Source organism: Oryctolagus cuniculus, chromosome 1 (assembly GCF_051225735.1).
Source record: "Oryctolagus cuniculus isolate XC-2025 breed Fujian yellow rabbit chromosome 1, ASM5122573v1, whole genome shotgun sequence".
NCBI lineage: Eukaryota > Metazoa > Chordata > Mammalia > Lagomorpha > Leporidae > Oryctolagus > Oryctolagus cuniculus.
This window is the reverse complement of record NC_142867.1, coordinates 155308839-155325050: the sequence shown is the minus strand read 5'-3', so window position 1 is coordinate 155325050 and position 16212 is coordinate 155308839. Positions and strand designations below refer to the sequence as shown.

The following is a 16212-nucleotide window of genomic DNA, read 5'->3' as shown; positions in this document are numbered from 1 at the left end:
TGTGTCTGGAAAAGCAGCAGAGGATGCCACAAGTACTTGGGATTCTGTCACCTAGGTGTGAGGCTGAGATAAAGTTCCTGGCTCCTGGCTTCAGCCTGACCCCAGTCCTGGATGTTGAGGGGAGTGAACCAGCAGATGAAAGATTTCTCTTTTTCTTTTTCTGTCACATGGCCTTTCAAATATATGTACTATAAACCTACAGTAGTCAAAACAGGATGGCATTGGCATAAAAAGAGATACATAGACTGATAGGACAGAATAGAGAATCCAGAAATAAATCCATGTGTGTACAGCCAACTGATTTTTGACAAAGGTGCCAACAACACACATGGCGGGGGGAGGAGAGAAGATATTTTTAAATGCTGCTGTGAGAACTAAATATCCAAATTTGGAAAATAGACCTTTATCTATCAACACATACAAAAGCCAATTCAAAACTACAACAGAAAACATCAGGGAAATGCTTTATGGCACTGGTCTAGGCAATTATTTTTTGGGCTATAACCTCAAAAACAAAGACAACAAAAAACAAAAATAAACAAAGGAATTTACATCAAACTAAAAAGCTTCTACACAGCAAAGGGAATTTTTAACAAATGAAGAAGCAACCCATAGAATGGGAGAAAATATTTGCAAATCATACAGCTGGTAAGGGATTAATATCCAAAGTTTAAAAAAAACTCAATAGTAAGAAAATAAATAACCCTACTTAAATATAGGCAAAAGATCTGCAGAAACATTTCTTGAAAGAAGGCAATAGGTATATGATAAATATACTCATCTAAATGGCCAATAAGTATACAACAAAATGCTCAACAAAAAAAGAAGAAATGCTTAACCCAAATTATCAGCAAAAAGCAAATTAAAACCACATTAAGGGCCACCGCTGCGGCTCACTAGGCTAATCCTCCGCCTTGCGGCGCCGGCACATTGGGTTCTAGTCCCGGTCGGGGCGCCGGATTCTGTCCCAGTTGCCCCTCTTCCAGGCCAGCTCTCTGCTGTGGCCAGGGAGTGCAGTGGAGGATGGCCCAAGTCCTTGGGCCCTGCACCCCATGGGAGACCAGGATAAGTACTTGGCTCCTGCCATCGGATCAGCACGGTGCGCCAGCCGCAGTGCGCCAGCCACAGCGGCCATTGGAGGGTGAACCAACGGCAAAGGAAGACCTTTCTCTCTGTCTCTCTCTCTCACTGTCCACTCTGCCTGTCAAAAAAAAAAAAAAAAAAAAATTAAGACATCACCTCAAACCTGTTAGATGATTATCAAAAAACAAAAAGAGGGGCCAGCGCTGTGGCCCAGAGGGTTAAAGCCCTGGCCTGGAGTACCGGCATCCCATATGGGCACCAGTTAGAGTCCCAGCTGCTCCTCTTCCAATCCAGCTCTCTGCTATGGCCTGGGAAAGCAGTGAAAGATGGCCCAAGTGCTTGGGCTCCTGCACCCATGTGAGAGACCCAGAAGAAGCTCCTGGCTTCTGGCTTCGGATCAGCGCAGCTCTGGCTGTTGCAGCCATCTGGGGAGTGAACCAGCGGGTGGAAGACCTCTCTCTCTCTCTCTCTCTCCCTCTCTCTGTAACTCTGTCTTTCAAATAAATAAAATAAATCTTAAAAAAAAAAAAAAGATAACTAATGCTGGCAAGGATGTGGAGAAAAGGAACCCTTATACAGTTGGTGAATAGTAAATCAGTACAGCCATTATGGAAGAAAACATGGAAGTTCTGAAAATATTGAAAATATAATTACTGGGGCTCACACTGTGGCGCAGTGTGTTAATGCCCTGGCCTGAAGTGCTGGCATCCCATATGGGTGCCGGTTCGAGACCCGGCTGCTCCACTTCCTGTCCAGCTCTCTGCTATGGCCTGGGAAAGCAGTGGAGGATGGCCCAAGTCCTTGGGCCCCTGCACCCATGTAGGAGACCTGGAAGAAGCTCCTGGCTCCTGGCTTCGGATTGGTGCAGCTCCAGCCATTGCGGCCATCTGGGGAGTGAACCAGCGGATGGAAGACCTCTCTCTCTGCCTCTGTCTCTCCTCTCTCTGTGTAACTCTGCCTTTCAAATAAATAAATAAATCTTCAAAAAAAAGAAAATATAATTACCATCATCCAGCAATTCCATTTCTTTTAGAACCAGCATGTCAAAGAGTTATCTTCACTACAATGTTCACTGTAACACTATTCACAGTAACTCACTCATGGAACCAGTAGTGTCTTCCAATAGATGAATGGGTAAAGAAAATGTGGCATATGAGGGAATTTCAAAAATTCATGGAAAATGGAATTTAAAATGCTTCTTCAACCTATGCAGTTTTTGCAACATGCATTTTCCATGAGGTTTTTGAAGACCTTGTATAGTTCCCCAATGGACTACTACTCAACCATAAAAAAGAACAAAATCCTGGAGCCAGCGCTGTGGCGTAGTGGGTAAGGCCACTGCCTGCAGTGCTGGCATCCCATGTGGGCACTGGTTCCAGTCCCGGCTGCTCCATTTCCTATCCAGCTCTCTGCTATGGCCTGGGAAAGCAGTAGAGGAAGGCCCAAGTCCTTGGGTCCCTGCATCTGTGTGAGGGGCCTGGAAGAGGCTCCTGGCTCCTGGTTCCAGGTTGGCACAGCTCCAACCAATTGGGGAGTGAACCAGCAGATGGAAGAGCTCTCTCTCTGCCTTTTCTTCTCTGTGTAACTCTTTCAAATAAATAAAATCTAAAAAAAAAAAAAAAAATCTTGGGCCCCTGAACCTGCAAGGGAGACCAGGAGAAAGCACCTGGCTCCTGGCTTTGGATCGGTGTAGCTCCAGCCGTGGCGGCCATTTTGGGGTGAACCAATGGAAGGAAGACCTTTCTCTCTGTCTCTGTCTCATTGTCTATCTGTAAAATAAATAATTTTTAAAAATCCTTACATTTGCAACATGTATGAACCTGAAAACATTACACAAAATAAGCCAGATGATGCATGATTTCATGTGTGCAATCTTTTTTTTTTTTTTTTTTTTTTTTTTTGACAGGCAGAGTTAGACAGTGAGAGAGAGAGACAGAGAGAAAGGTCTTCCTTCTGCCATTGGTTCACCCTCCAATGGCCGCTGCGGCCGGCGCGCTATGGCCGGTGCACACCACGCTGATCCGAAGCCAGGAGCCAGGTGCTTCTCCTGGTCTCCCATGGGGTGTGGGGCCCAAACACTTGGGCCATCCTCCACTGCACTCCTGGGCCATAGCACAGAGCTGGCCTGGAAGAGGGGCAACCGGGACAGAATCCGGCACCCCAACTGGGACTAGAACCAGGTGTGCTGGCGCCACAGGCAGAGGATTAGCCTAGTGAGCTGTGGCGCCGGCCTCATATGTGTAATCTTAAAAAAAATTGACTTTTTTTATTTGACAGGTAGAGTTATAGACAGTGAGAGAGACAGAGAGAAAGGTCTTCCTTCCGTGGTTCACTCCCCAAATGACCGCCACGGCCGGCACTGCACCGATCCAAAGCCAGGAGCCAGGTGCTTTCTCCTGGTCTCCCATGCAGGTGCTGGGGCCCAAGCACCTGGGCCATCCTCCACTGTTCTCCTGGGCCACAGCAGAGAGCTGGACTGGAAGAGGAGCTGGGACTGGGACTGGAACCCAGCACCCATATGGGATGCCAGTGCCGCAAGGTGGAGGACTAACCAAGTGAGCCACAGCGCCGGTCCCCCAAAAATTGATTTCATAATGGAGTAGAATGTTGGTTACCAGAGGATTGGCTGACTGGGAAGGTGGATGGCAGCAAGATGTTTGTCAGTGGATGAGAGTATTTTAAATGTGTCCAGAATAGGCAAATAGGCAGAAAGTAGACTGCCTGGGGACAAAGGGGCAGGGAGAGATGCTAGGTAGTGGGAAATAGGGAATGACTATTAATGGTGATGGAGTTTCTTCTTTATGTGATGAAAACATTCTGAAATTGTGGTGATAGTGCACAACTCCGAACATAAAAACCATTGGATTTCACAAATTAAGAGTGAATGTGGGCCGGCGCCGTGGCTCACTTGGTTAATCCTCTGCCTGCGGTGCCAGCATCCCATATGGGAGCCAGGTTCTAGTCCTGGCTGCCCCTCTTCCAGTCCAGCTCTCTGCTGTGGCCCAGGTGCCTGGGCCCCTGCACCCACATGGGAGACCAGGAAGAGGCACCTGGCTCCTGGCTTCGGATCGGGGTAGCTCTGGCCGTTGCAGCCATTTGGGGGGTGAACCAACGGAAGGAAGACCTTTCTCTCTGTCTCTCTCTTTGACTCTGTCAAAATTAAAAAAAAAAATTTAAAAACAAAAAGTGAATGTATGGGACTGGTGCTGTGGCATAGTGGATAGAGCCACCGCCTGCAGTGTCGGTATCCCATAAGGAGCGCTGTTTCAAGTCCTGGCTGCTCCACTTCCAATCCAGCTCTCTGCTATGGCCTTGGAAAGCAGAAGATGGCCCAAGTCCTTGGGCCCCTGCACCCACATGGAAGACCTGGAAGCTCTTGGCTCCTGGCTCTGGATCGGCGCAGCTCTGGCCATTGCAGCCATCTGGGGAGTGAACTAGTAGATGGAAGACTTCTCTGCCTCTCTGTAACTCTTTCAAAAAAGTGAATGTATGGTAAGTACATTATCACAATGAAACTTAAAAATTGGCAAGATTTTGAGAAATATGTGAAAGCACACTCTGTGACCCATTACACTCCTCAGAAATGTCAATTTCCAGTGGTAACTCCTATCAATTGCAAGGTGCGTATCTTTTGGCCCTTAATTACTTCTATATTTATACAGAAATATATATATGTATTTTACCTTTACTTGAATTCACACCCTATATTACTCTGAATCTGCTTATGAGCTAGTATTTATTGAAGCTCTTCAGTCGAAAGATAAACTGCCTCTTATTCCAAATGTAGCACAGAATTCCACACTAGGGAGTTAGCCTACCATCATCTTGCATCTAGGCTATTTCCAATGTTTTACTATTTGATCTCCTGGGTACAAACTTTTGCAGACACATCTTTGAGCAAATGATCTAGCTTTTTAAGGTATTTCTAAAAGAAAAATTGTTGGCATTACCTTTCCATCAGCAAGACTCTCCACTTATTTTCTCAATTTTCATATTTATTTTTATTATATCTTTGAGACAAAAGCAAAAATCTTTCATCCACTGGTTCAATCCCTAAGGTCCCTTAAAGTTGAGGCTGCATCAGGCTAAAGCCAGGAGTCAAGAAGTCAATTTGGTCTTCCATGTGGGTGGCAGGGACCAAGTCATCTGCTGCCTCCCAAGGTGCACAATGGTAGGAAGCTAGAATAATGGGATGCAGGCATCCCAAATAATGTCTTGACCTCTGCACCAAATGCCCACTCCAAAATGCCCATTTGTTAATGTAATATTTCTTGACTATCTGCTGTGCATCTTGAACTATTCTGGACATTAGGAATAGAGCGGTGGACAATACCAGACACATTTTCCCACCCTCAGGCCCAACAGAAGATTGGAAGAATCTTTACCATTTTATTTTATTTTTTACAATACTTCAACCACTTCTCCCACTTGCTTACTACCCCAGCTCTTTCTTAAATTCCAATTCTTATCCTGAAACTTCTAGTAATGGGGTAGAATGGAGTAGAACTACAGGAATTAAGTTTATTATTATGGAATTATGTTTATTCTAATGAATCTACCTTAAGATAAAGTTATGAGAATTAAACAAGATACATGTGAAATACTTACAACATTGCTTGATAGTAAACATAGTGTCTGAGGTAGATAACTATTTATTATTTCTCATTTTACAAAGTGAGAAATCTAAGGCTTGAAGATGAAAAATAACTTGCTTAGTGTTACATAGGTAGGAGGGAACAATACAAGACTTTGAAGCGTATCTGACCACAATGCTATACAGCCTGTCTTGCAATCCATAAACACAAAATGCCAAGGGTTTTATTTTTTAATCTCTCTCATAAACATCTACCATCTTTTCTGAATTTTGTTCTAATGTCATCAACAATGAAAAACATGCACACACAGACAAGTTGGCTTTCTATTTGAGTTAAACAAAGCCAACATTCCAAACGCAGTACAAAAGTTTAATTAACTTAATCACTGATACATAACACAAACACAAACTTTATTTCTTTAACAGTGAAATGGTAGTAACAACACAATAATTTGTGACAGAAACCATAGAGAGCAAAATAAAATAAAGTTAATTAAAGAAGCTTTGCTCCATCTCAAATTAGTTTTCTCCTTTAAACAGGAAAAAGTGCCATTAGTCTAGTGGTTCTCAACCCTGTCTGTACATTAAAGAAAGGAAAGGAAGGAAGATGGTGCTTTAAAAAATAGCTATGTCCAAGTTCAACCTCAAAACAATTAAATAATAATCTCTCAAGAATGGGGCCCAGGCCAAAATTCTTATATTTTTTTTAAAGAATTTATTTATTTGAAAGGTAGAGTTACAGGGACAGAAAGATCTTAAATTCACTGGTTCACTCCCCAAATGGCTTTATCAGCCAGGAATAAGCCAGGCCAAAGCTAGTAGCCTGGAACTCTTTCTGGGTCTCATACATGGGTGGCAGATGCCCAAGTACTTAGGTCACCCTCTGCTGCCTTCCCAGGCCTATTAGCAGGGAGCTGATCAGAAGTGGGGCAGCTGGAACTTGACCCAGCGCCCACATGGGATGCTGGTACCACAGGTGATGGTTTAACCAGCTGTGCTACAATGCTGGCCCCCCAGGCCAAGATTTGTAAAGTGCTGTCAGTGTTGAGAACTACAGGTCTAAAGTAATACGCATTAAAAATCATGTCCTCACAGCAATTCAAAACCAAGAAACTGATCACAGGGTACATTTCTTTCCTATTATCTTGATAAACAGGGAAGGAGCAGGCACCAACTCATTTCTCATCATTCTTTATCCATTTTTGATTGCCCTCAGTAGAGCTTAACAAACATCAAATATTGAAAGATATGCAAACATGCTACCAAAAGTGAAATCCTACTTTTCATTAGAAAGTTCTTAAAACAATACTAGCTTTCAGAATCTCCCACATTTTAAGTTTGCATAGTCAGCTATTTTGTTTAACTAAGAAGAGTCAATAAAATGTATTAGAAAGCATTTTATTAATAACAGTTATAAAACAATATTTGAGTGTTTCCCATATATTGCTAAAACTTTCAGAATTTCTTTTTATAAGATGAATAGCTTCAAGTTTAGAATCAAGATGAGCTTTTTTCTTTAACAACACACACGTAAGATACTTCCCCTACAACTGAAAAATCCCCTATTGTAAGTTCAGTAGTAACTGCAGGCATTTATCTTCAAAACAACTCTTCTTCATTTTTCAAGTTTGGAAATATCATATCAAGTATGGAAAATAATTTTCCTAAGAATACATGAATTCACTAAGACAGGTCTCTTCAAATTCAGCAAGGCCCATTTCTTCAGCTCCTTATGTCAGGACTCCATGTCGATCTCAGCCACTTCATTCTTGCCCTGAACTGTTGCTTCTATCAGGCTATCTTCATTTACATCTTCAATATCTGCCAGATCAATAGGTGGTAAAGGATTCCTCCAATACTGGAAGGTATTGTACTGCCAAAATTCTTCATTGCGCTTTGGGGGGAAAAAGATAAAAGTACATCAGTGGCTTGAAAAAGCTAACGTTTTTCAGGAAACAAATTTATTTTAAAAGAAACATAAGATTTTTGAAGTCTCAGAAAGTAACAAATACTGGTGAGGATGTGAGGAAACAGGAACTCATACACTGTTGGAGGGAATGTAAAATAGTACAGCCACTATGGAGAGCAGTGTGGAGATTTCTTTAAAAACTATAAACAAACTGTCATAGGATCCAGCAATCCCACTACTGGGTATACATCCAAAAGACAGGAAATCATTATTTCAAAGAGATAGGTTCTCCATCATATTTATTGCAGTACTATTCACAATAGCCAAGATATGGAATCAGCCAAAGTGTCTATCATCAGACATATATAGTATATATACATAATGGAATACTATTTAGCCATAAAAAATGAAACCACCATTTGCAAGCAAAATGGATGGAACTAGAGGACATCATGTTAAGTGGAATAAGCCAAACACAGAAAAATAAATGTCACATGTTCTCTCTCGTATGTGCAAGATTTTAAAAAAATGTATCTCAATCTGAATACAGAATGTTAATGACTAAAAGGTAAGAAGGGTAGAGGGAAGTTTGGAGCAGGGGGAGCTGGTGTGGTTCATTAATTATAGCAAATATACTGATATAACAGTGGAAGCTAGGCCTGGTATACTGGTAATTACAAACATCATACTAGTATGTTAATAGAGAAAGCTGTACGTGGAGTATATGGGAACTCTTTGTACTTCACAATTTTTTTGAATTTTTGAAAAACTCTGAAATAAGATTAAAGATTTTACAGTTTTTAATTTGCATTTTCAAACAATACAGTTTTGTCTAAACATATTTCATGTATTCAAATCTGTGCATTTTTAGTATTTATAAACTTAGACATATGTGTTTAGATTTAGAATAATTTTCTCTAAGAACACCTCCACATTTTTCTCCCATTTTTCACCAACAGAAAATGTCTGAAAAATCTTAAAATGCTTCACCTTTCAACAAAGAAAATAAGAATTTATTTTAAAAATAGGAGCAGGCATTTGGTAAAACCACGGCCTCTAACACCAGCATCTCATATAGGCACCAGTTCGAGTCCATTTCCAATCCAGCTCCTGCTAATGAGCCTGGCAAAGTAATGAAAAATGGCCCAATCCTATGGCCCTTGCACCAACATCAGTGACCCAGAAGAAGCTCCTGGCTTTGGTGTGGCCCAGTCCTAGTGCTTGCGGTCATTTGTGGAGTGAATCAGCAGAATGGAAGATTTCTCTCTAACTGTGCCTTTCAAATAAATAAATAAATCTTAAAAAAAAAAAAAAAAGTTCCAGTCTTGACTCCTTTACTTCCAATGCAGCTTCCTGCTAATGCACACTTGAGGCAGCAGAAAGTGACGGTGCAAAGTACCATCCCTACCACCAATGAGGGAGACTTGGATTGAATTCTGGGCTCCTGACTTCAGCCCAGCCCAGTCCTGAGTACTGCAGGCATCTGGGGAGTGAATCAGCAGATTGAAGAGCTCTGTGTTTCAAATAAAATGAAAACTAAAACTTAAAATATATATTTAAAATATACCCTCCTTTTATTACTTTTTTTTAGCTTTTTCCTCAAGTTTGATATTTTAGGACACTGACTTTACATAGTCCAAAATATTTTGACAACTTTCTAAAAAGTGTTAGGATATAAACATGGTGAATAACAAGAAAACCTAAAGTTGATCATTGTAGTAAAGCTACCATTTGTTACAAAATATGACTAGCATAATATACCATAATTTATAAATCCAACTGAGTGATGGCCACTTAAAAATTTTAGTTTACTATGAATGGTTATAAAATTATTTCAAGTAACTATGAAGTAAAGCTGATATTTCAATGAAGTTCAAAATTAGCACAGAATTTCAAAAGCAACCCCCCAATACTCATACTTTATGCAAAAGCAGCAGCATTGGAGCTATATAGTCTTCCAAAGTGACAATTATAAACATTAACACATTCTGTTTTACTATATTGTATTCTTACTTTAAGCTCATATTCACTATAGTAGCACCATCCAACAGAAAAAGAACGGGAGTCACATAATTTAAAAAATTTCTAGTGGGGCCAGCATTGTGATGCAGTGGGTTAAGCCGCTGCCCATGACACTAGAATCCCATATGACAGTGGTTTTGAGTCCCAGATGCTCCACTTTTGATCCAGCTCTCTGATAATGTATTTGGGGAAAGCAGTGGAGGATGGCAAAAGTGTTTGGGCCCCTGCCACCCACATGGGAGACCCAGATGGATTTCCAAGCTCCTGTCTTCCACCCAGCCCAGTGCCAGCTGTTGTGGCCATTTGAGGAGTGAATTAGCATATGGAAGTTCTCTCTCTGTCTCTCTCTAACTCTGCCTTTCAAGTAAAACAATCTTAAAAAAGAAAAAAACCTTTTTTCCAGTAACCATAGTAAAAAAAAATAAAAAGTAAAAAGAAACAGGTGAAATTAATCAGAATATCTTATTTGATCTAGTATTATTCAAAACATTGTTTCAACATGCATTTCAAAAATTTTTATTAAATCAAATAAATTATATATTTAATGATATACAATTATTTCAATGTTATCAATATATTTAAATATAAATTATATAAATTAAATTTATTAATTTTTGTCATACTAAGTTTTCAAAGATCTTTTACACTTCCAGCACCATTCTAGCTAGACATATTTCAATATTCAATAGTCAGCTGTAAGTGGTTACTCTCCTGGAGAACAGAAGTCTGTAAGTCTCATCTGTAAGTGCATTCAATATCTTAGACTCTACGGCCGAGGGGATTAAAAGTCTTTGAGGAATTTACTAATATTAGAAAACAAGTATAAGTCAAAGAATAACAAGAAAAAATTCACATTAACAAGTAAATGGGGTTACAAAGTTCTAATTCTCCTTTTGGAAAATCTATTGTTCAAAGTATGTATTCATAAACATGAACCAAAAAACATCTTTAAATAATGTATCACCAAGTGATGAAGAGTAAATCTTGCCATTGGACAAATCTGCATTTGCATAACCCTACCACAAACTTTGATTACCTGGATTGCGTCCTCAGTGTAGAAATAATGTATCTGAGGCAGTATTTATCAAATGAGATATCAAACATTGATAGCAGGGACTCAAGCTCTATTCTGAGCACAGGAGATATCAGGCAGATAGTTACTGCATTGTACTCAAAAAAGCCTTTTTGTTGTTGTTGTTGTTACACCCTATTTTTCCTCGGCAATTTAACCATAAAACCCTCAAACCAAAAAGTCTGTGCCTCTGGAAGGAGGAAGGGGACAACATCCCATCTTAGGTTTGCAGAAGAGCAACAGACCTAACAAAAAGAAACATGAGTGCTTCTAGGCTTTAGCCAAAAGACAGAGACTGGTCTTGATAAAGAAGGAACCCCTAGGTGCTGGCTTTACAGAAAAAGTAAAAGTAAAGCCGGCTGCCTGGGATGCCAGCATCTCATATGGGCCCTGGTTCCCGTTCCAGCTGCTCCACTGCCAGTCTAGCTCCCTTCTAATTGCCTGGGAAAAGGAGAAGATGGCCCAAGTGTTTGGGTCTCTGCCACCCATGTGGGACACCCACATGAAGCTCCTGGCTTCGGCCTGGCCCAGCTCCAGATGTTGCAGCCCTCCGAGGAGTGAACCGGTGGATGGAAAATCTCTGTGACTCTGATTGTCAAATAAGCAATCCTTAAGAAAAAACAAAACAAAACAAACAAAAGGAACCCCTAGACCCTTTTCCCTGCAATGTGACTACAGAAGTTATTGCTTTGGGGGCACACACAGGTGTCTAGAAGATTCTAAACAGGTGGTTTTTTTTTTTCGCCAGTCCACCAAAAGACTCTCATTTTATTTATCATATCCATATTTTCTCTAGCACCCTTTCTGGCATACCTTGGATATCAAAAATAGTCTGAAGAAGAAAAGTTTCAAACCATGCATTATCTATAATTAAAAGTATTCAAATGGGGGCCCAGCGCTGTGGCTCACTTGGTTAATCCTCCGCCTGCGGCACCAACATCCCATATGGGCACCGGGTTCTAGTCCCAGTTGCTCCTCTTTCAGTCCAGCTCTCTGCTGTGGCCCGGGAGGGCAGTGGAGGATGGCCTAAATGCTTGGGCCCCTGCACCCGCGTGGGAGACCAGGAAGAGGCACTTGGCTCCTGGCTTCGGATCAGCACAGTGCCAGCCGTGGCGGCCAATTGGGGAGTGGGAGGGAGGGAGGACCTTTCTCTCTGTCTCTCTCTCTCTCTCTCTGTCTATAACTCTACCTGTCCAAAAAAAAATTTTTTTTTTTCAAATGACACAGTACTTCTCTCCATATCCAGTAGGTGTGGATAACTACCACTGTGTTCTGAATTAGTTAATTGTGACATTTTAGAGCAATTTAAAGAAAAAGTCTGAATAAAGACTGTTTAAGCTCCAAGAAAACTAGGGGTAGAAATACAATTCATGATTTCAACCAGAAATACTCATCAGAATGATGAAGGGTCTTTTTTTTTTTATTAAAGATTTATTTATTTATTTGAAAGTCAGAGTTACACACAGAGAGAGAGAAGTCTTCTGCCCAATGGTTCACTCCCCAGATGGCCCCAACAGCCGGAGCTGCGCTGATCCGAAGCCAGGAGCCAGGAGCTTCTTCCAGGTCTCTTACACGGGTGCAGGGGCCCAAGGCCTTGGGCCATCTTTTACTGCTTTCCCAGGCCATAGCAGAGAGCTGGATTAGAAGAGGAGCAGCCGGGACTCAAACCGGTGCCCATATGGGATGCTGGCGCTTCAGGCCAGGGCATTAACCCGCTGTGCTACAGTACCGGCCCCAAAATGATGAAGTTTAAAACATACTTTTTCACAATTACAGGGGAAAAAACATTCTCAAGTATAATATTATTGCATTTTTCACCTGAAGGAGTCATGCCAAAGGAAATCTCAATGTATTTTGGGGAGAGGGTGGAATAAGGCTTATGATAAACTCTGCCATAAGACATTTAAAACAACAGAAAAAAATCTGAGAAAGATGCTTTGCTGCAGTTTTAAAAGGTTTGGTGAATTTTGAGCCCTACACCTGGTGTCTCCATTCCGAAAGCCCCCTTGCTAGGAGAATAGCAGAAAAGGAAAAAAAGCACTTTGCATTCTTAAGTCTAGACCAGCCTGCCCAACACTGTAACTTGAGCCATCAACATAAATTTATATTTTTCTAGTTGCCATAGTAAAAAAAAAAAAAGGAGGTGAAATTAATGTTTTATTCAGTCCAACACATCCAAGTTATTTAACGTGAGGTCCAGGTAAAAATGTTCTAGTACTGTATATTTTTCTTTTAGTAACTCTTTGAAGTCGACTATTTCACACTTGCAAAAAACTGTCTCACCAAACCGGCGGCTGCCATACTGAACACCGAGGACCCAGTCGAGTCTTCTCGGGATTCTTAGCATCAGGCATGAAACGGGATCATTTCCCAAGGAGCAGAAACTCCCGAGATTCTCATGTACACTTTACCTGATGGACCAAATTAATGTCCAAAAGTGATCTTTTTAAGTAAGATTAAAGATCGTGAGTTGTTTTCCCCCAAATACAGCGGTGGGACCTGTATCACACCCTTAGTTCGACCAAACTGATGGCAACCGCAACGGCGACCGTCTTTGGAAAGCCGTCTCTCACGGCTTCCAGAATAATCATCGTTAAAACCAAGCAGGCGCATTGCACCTGGCTCCGAGGTTTGTCGCGGAGCTGAACCTCGGTCAACGTCCCCACCACGCTCCCGCCGCCCCCGCACGAGGGGCCACTTCCACCGCACCCGACGGCCTTTCCCGCACAAGGCCAGCCTAGCGGACTCTCGAAGTGCGGTCAAGGGTGGGCCCGGGGAGCCCTAACGTGCCGGCGGGGGCTGGCACCCATTCCAGAGGGGTGACCCCAGCTAGTCGCCTCTGGGGGTGCACAAGCAGAGTGTGACAACCCGTTTCACGCCTGCCGGGAGTCTGAGGGAAAGACGAACCCCTTTCTCCCCACGCACACCCGCAGAGGCTCCCAGGCCGCCCCCAGCCCCTACCTGGAGCGGTGCGGCCCCCCAGTCTCCCCGAGGGGACCCTGCGCGTCCCGCCCCATCGTCGCCACCGCCCCTCAGGGGCCGGGCAGCGCGGGACTCCTCCCCCGGGCCGTGGGGCCGTAAGGACGGCTGCAACAGCGACGGCTCGACGGTGTCCAGGCTGTGGTCCTCACGCTCCTCGCCGCCCGGGGCGCTGCTGTCCCCGCTGTCGCGGCGCTTGCTGGGCGAAGCCGAAGGCTCTGCCATGGCCCCCGCGTCGATTTTGCGCTTTCGGGACAGCCCAGGATGCGAAGCCCCGGGCGGCGGAATCCAGAGCGGCGGAGGCGGCTCCTCCGAGAAATCGCAGAGGAGCCGCTTCCAAGGCACGTGGAACGCCAGCGGCTCGGCCGCACGCCGCTTGGCCATGGGCCCAGAGGCTCGGGCGGAGCCGGCCCGGCGCGGGAGGCCGAGCGCCGATACCGTGGGGGCGGAGCGCGCGAGGGAGGGCTAGGCCGCGGTCGGCTGAGGAGGCCACAGGCAGGTGGACAGCGGGGAGGGGGCGGGGCGGCGCAGCCGGCGCGCGCTGCCCTCGCTACCGCGGAGGTGCGGCCCAGACGTTGGCGAGCAACCGCGAAGCGCAGGAGATTCGAACCTGCGCACGAATCTGCGCGCGCGCACTCGCGCCAGCCCGGCGGAGCCGCTGGTTGGTCGAGGTTTGCGGAGCGCGCTCCCGAGCGCTCCCTGGGCCGGAAGTGCGCACAGGGGGCGGGAAGCGGGAAGGCGGTGGCGGGCTGATTGAAGAGCCTGAGAGGAGCCCGCTGAGGGGCGTGGTCTTGTTTCCTTAGGGGCGGGGCGGGGCGGGGCAGGGGCAGAGCGGCTTCCGAATAGGCTAAGAACTGTGCGTTCCAGAGCTTTCTGTGGGAGAGAGAATCCCTTTGAGGTGTGTGTGGTAGTCCCTGCTTGGGTCAATGCCCACGGGGCGGCTCGAGATTGAGGGACCAAGGTTATACACAGGCTTTTTAACGTGCTGGTTAAGAATCTTTACGTTACTATCCCAAACCACCAGGGAGTTTCAAGGCTGGAGGAAGTGGCAATAGATAACGTGAAGGAAAAAATGTAACAAAGTAAAAACGAAGTTAGTTTGGTGGCGGCTGCTGTGAAAAGTGGAGGCATTCCTCGAAGACATCCTACTTAGAAATTTGAAGTTCCAGACACCATACGCAGCCATCCAAGATAGCTGGGTAGTTTTGGCAAGAAGCAAGCCTGCTCCTCTCTTTTCCAACTGAGTCCTAAAATTGTGTGGCTTCTAAATTATAGGGAAAATCCGAGTTCCCGTCGTACTGGGTGAGGTTGGCAGACAGATTCAAAAACTTCAGTGCCGCGCAGTTGTGTGTTGTCACGCAGTGTAAAGATAGAGGCCCCTGCGGTGTAACTTGAATTTTTAACAGTGTGGCATAAAGACGGTGACCAAGTAAACAAAAATGGAAGAAAATAGGACTTATAAGTGCTTTGAAGAGAAAAGCTATGGTCTTCTGAGAAAAACAAGGACGGTTTCTTCTAGCCGGCAGGTACTACCTAAATATTAATTACCCTTTGCCCTGACACCTCAAGGTGGCTGTGGGAGGATAGGTCAGTTACTTACTTCCTAGCAAGCGTAGAAATATGTGGCTTTCTAAGGTAGGAAAATATTAGCTCTTCTGTTGTTTGAAGTTAATAACCCCGTTGTACGACACACAGGACGAATTTGCCGTTTTCAGTCCAGTTTCATGCTAGAGGGCAGATATTTTGTTGAAAGTCTTTGAAGGGCTCCTGCTCAAAGTCGATAGGGTGTGGTTTAGCTAATGGTTCATTGCTTTGTGTTTTCTTTCCATAGACTTTTTTTCTTTTTCTTTTTTTTTTTATCCAATTGTAAAATTTATCATGTGTGGTGGTTACCTGTTATCCATGCTTTGTGTGGTTTCAGTTACCTACAGTGGTCAACGGCCATCTGAAAATATTAATTGAAAATTCCAAAAATAATTCAGAACTTTTAAAAGTGTGCATTATGAGTGCTGTGATGAAATCTCATGCTTTCTTGCTCCATCCTTCCCAGAATGCAACTCAGCCCTTGTCCAGTGTATCCATGCTCTATGTGCCAGCTGCTATTCACTTAGTAATAATCTTCCTTCTCAGACGGTTGGTGGCGATATTGTGGCGTTTGTACATAGCATTTAGTGCTATCTACTATTTCAGGTACCCACTGAGGGTCTTGGGACATACTCTTTTTGAAGGGGGAGTGTGGCTACTGTATATATACAATTGTTGTGTACAACATGCATGCTGTTAAAAAACTGATAGTAATAAATCCAGCGTTCCATTTCAGAAATAGAATATTACAAATACCAGAACATGACAATCTCCCTATGTGTCTCTCCCATTGGTAAATCACTTTTCTTCACTCCAGGCGATTCCGTTTTTAATTTTGATTAACATTATTCTTTTGTTTATTGTGTTTGTAATTTCCCCATCTATGTATATGAGACAGCTTTGAAAAGTTTGTGGGAAAATGGGATTTAAAAATAAAAAATATAAATTTTATTTCTCAACATAAACTTC

At 43.5% G+C, this 16212-nt stretch overlaps 1 protein-coding gene across 1 annotated transcript; it reads right to left on the bottom strand.

Moving 5' to 3' along the window:
- Positions 1-6067: 6067 nt before the first annotated feature.
- C1H9orf40 (chromosome 1 C9orf40 homolog) lies at positions 6068-14294 on the bottom strand. Its single transcript, XM_002708210.6, has 2 exons — positions 13642-14294; positions 6068-7571 (listed from the first exon to the last, which is right to left on the bottom strand). The coding sequence occupies exons 1-2, from the start codon at positions 14041-14043 to the stop codon at positions 7413-7415; spliced, it is 561 nt and encodes a 186-aa protein (XP_002708256.3). The 5' UTR covers positions 14044-14294; the 3' UTR covers positions 6068-7412.
- Between the last annotated feature and the right edge of the window lie 1918 nt (positions 14295-16212).

What these genes read in the sequence shown, in the direction of transcription:
- C1H9orf40 (XM_002708210.6), bottom strand. Translation starts at nt 14,043, where the DNA reads ATGGCCAAGCGGCGTGCGGCCGAGCCGCTGGCGTTCCACGTGCCTTGG. An exon ending in GGGGGGCCGCACCGCTCCAG is followed by an intron (nt 7,572 to 13,641) that starts GTAGGGGCTGGG and finishes TTCCCCCCAAAG; the next exon opens with CGCAATGAAGAATTTTGGCA.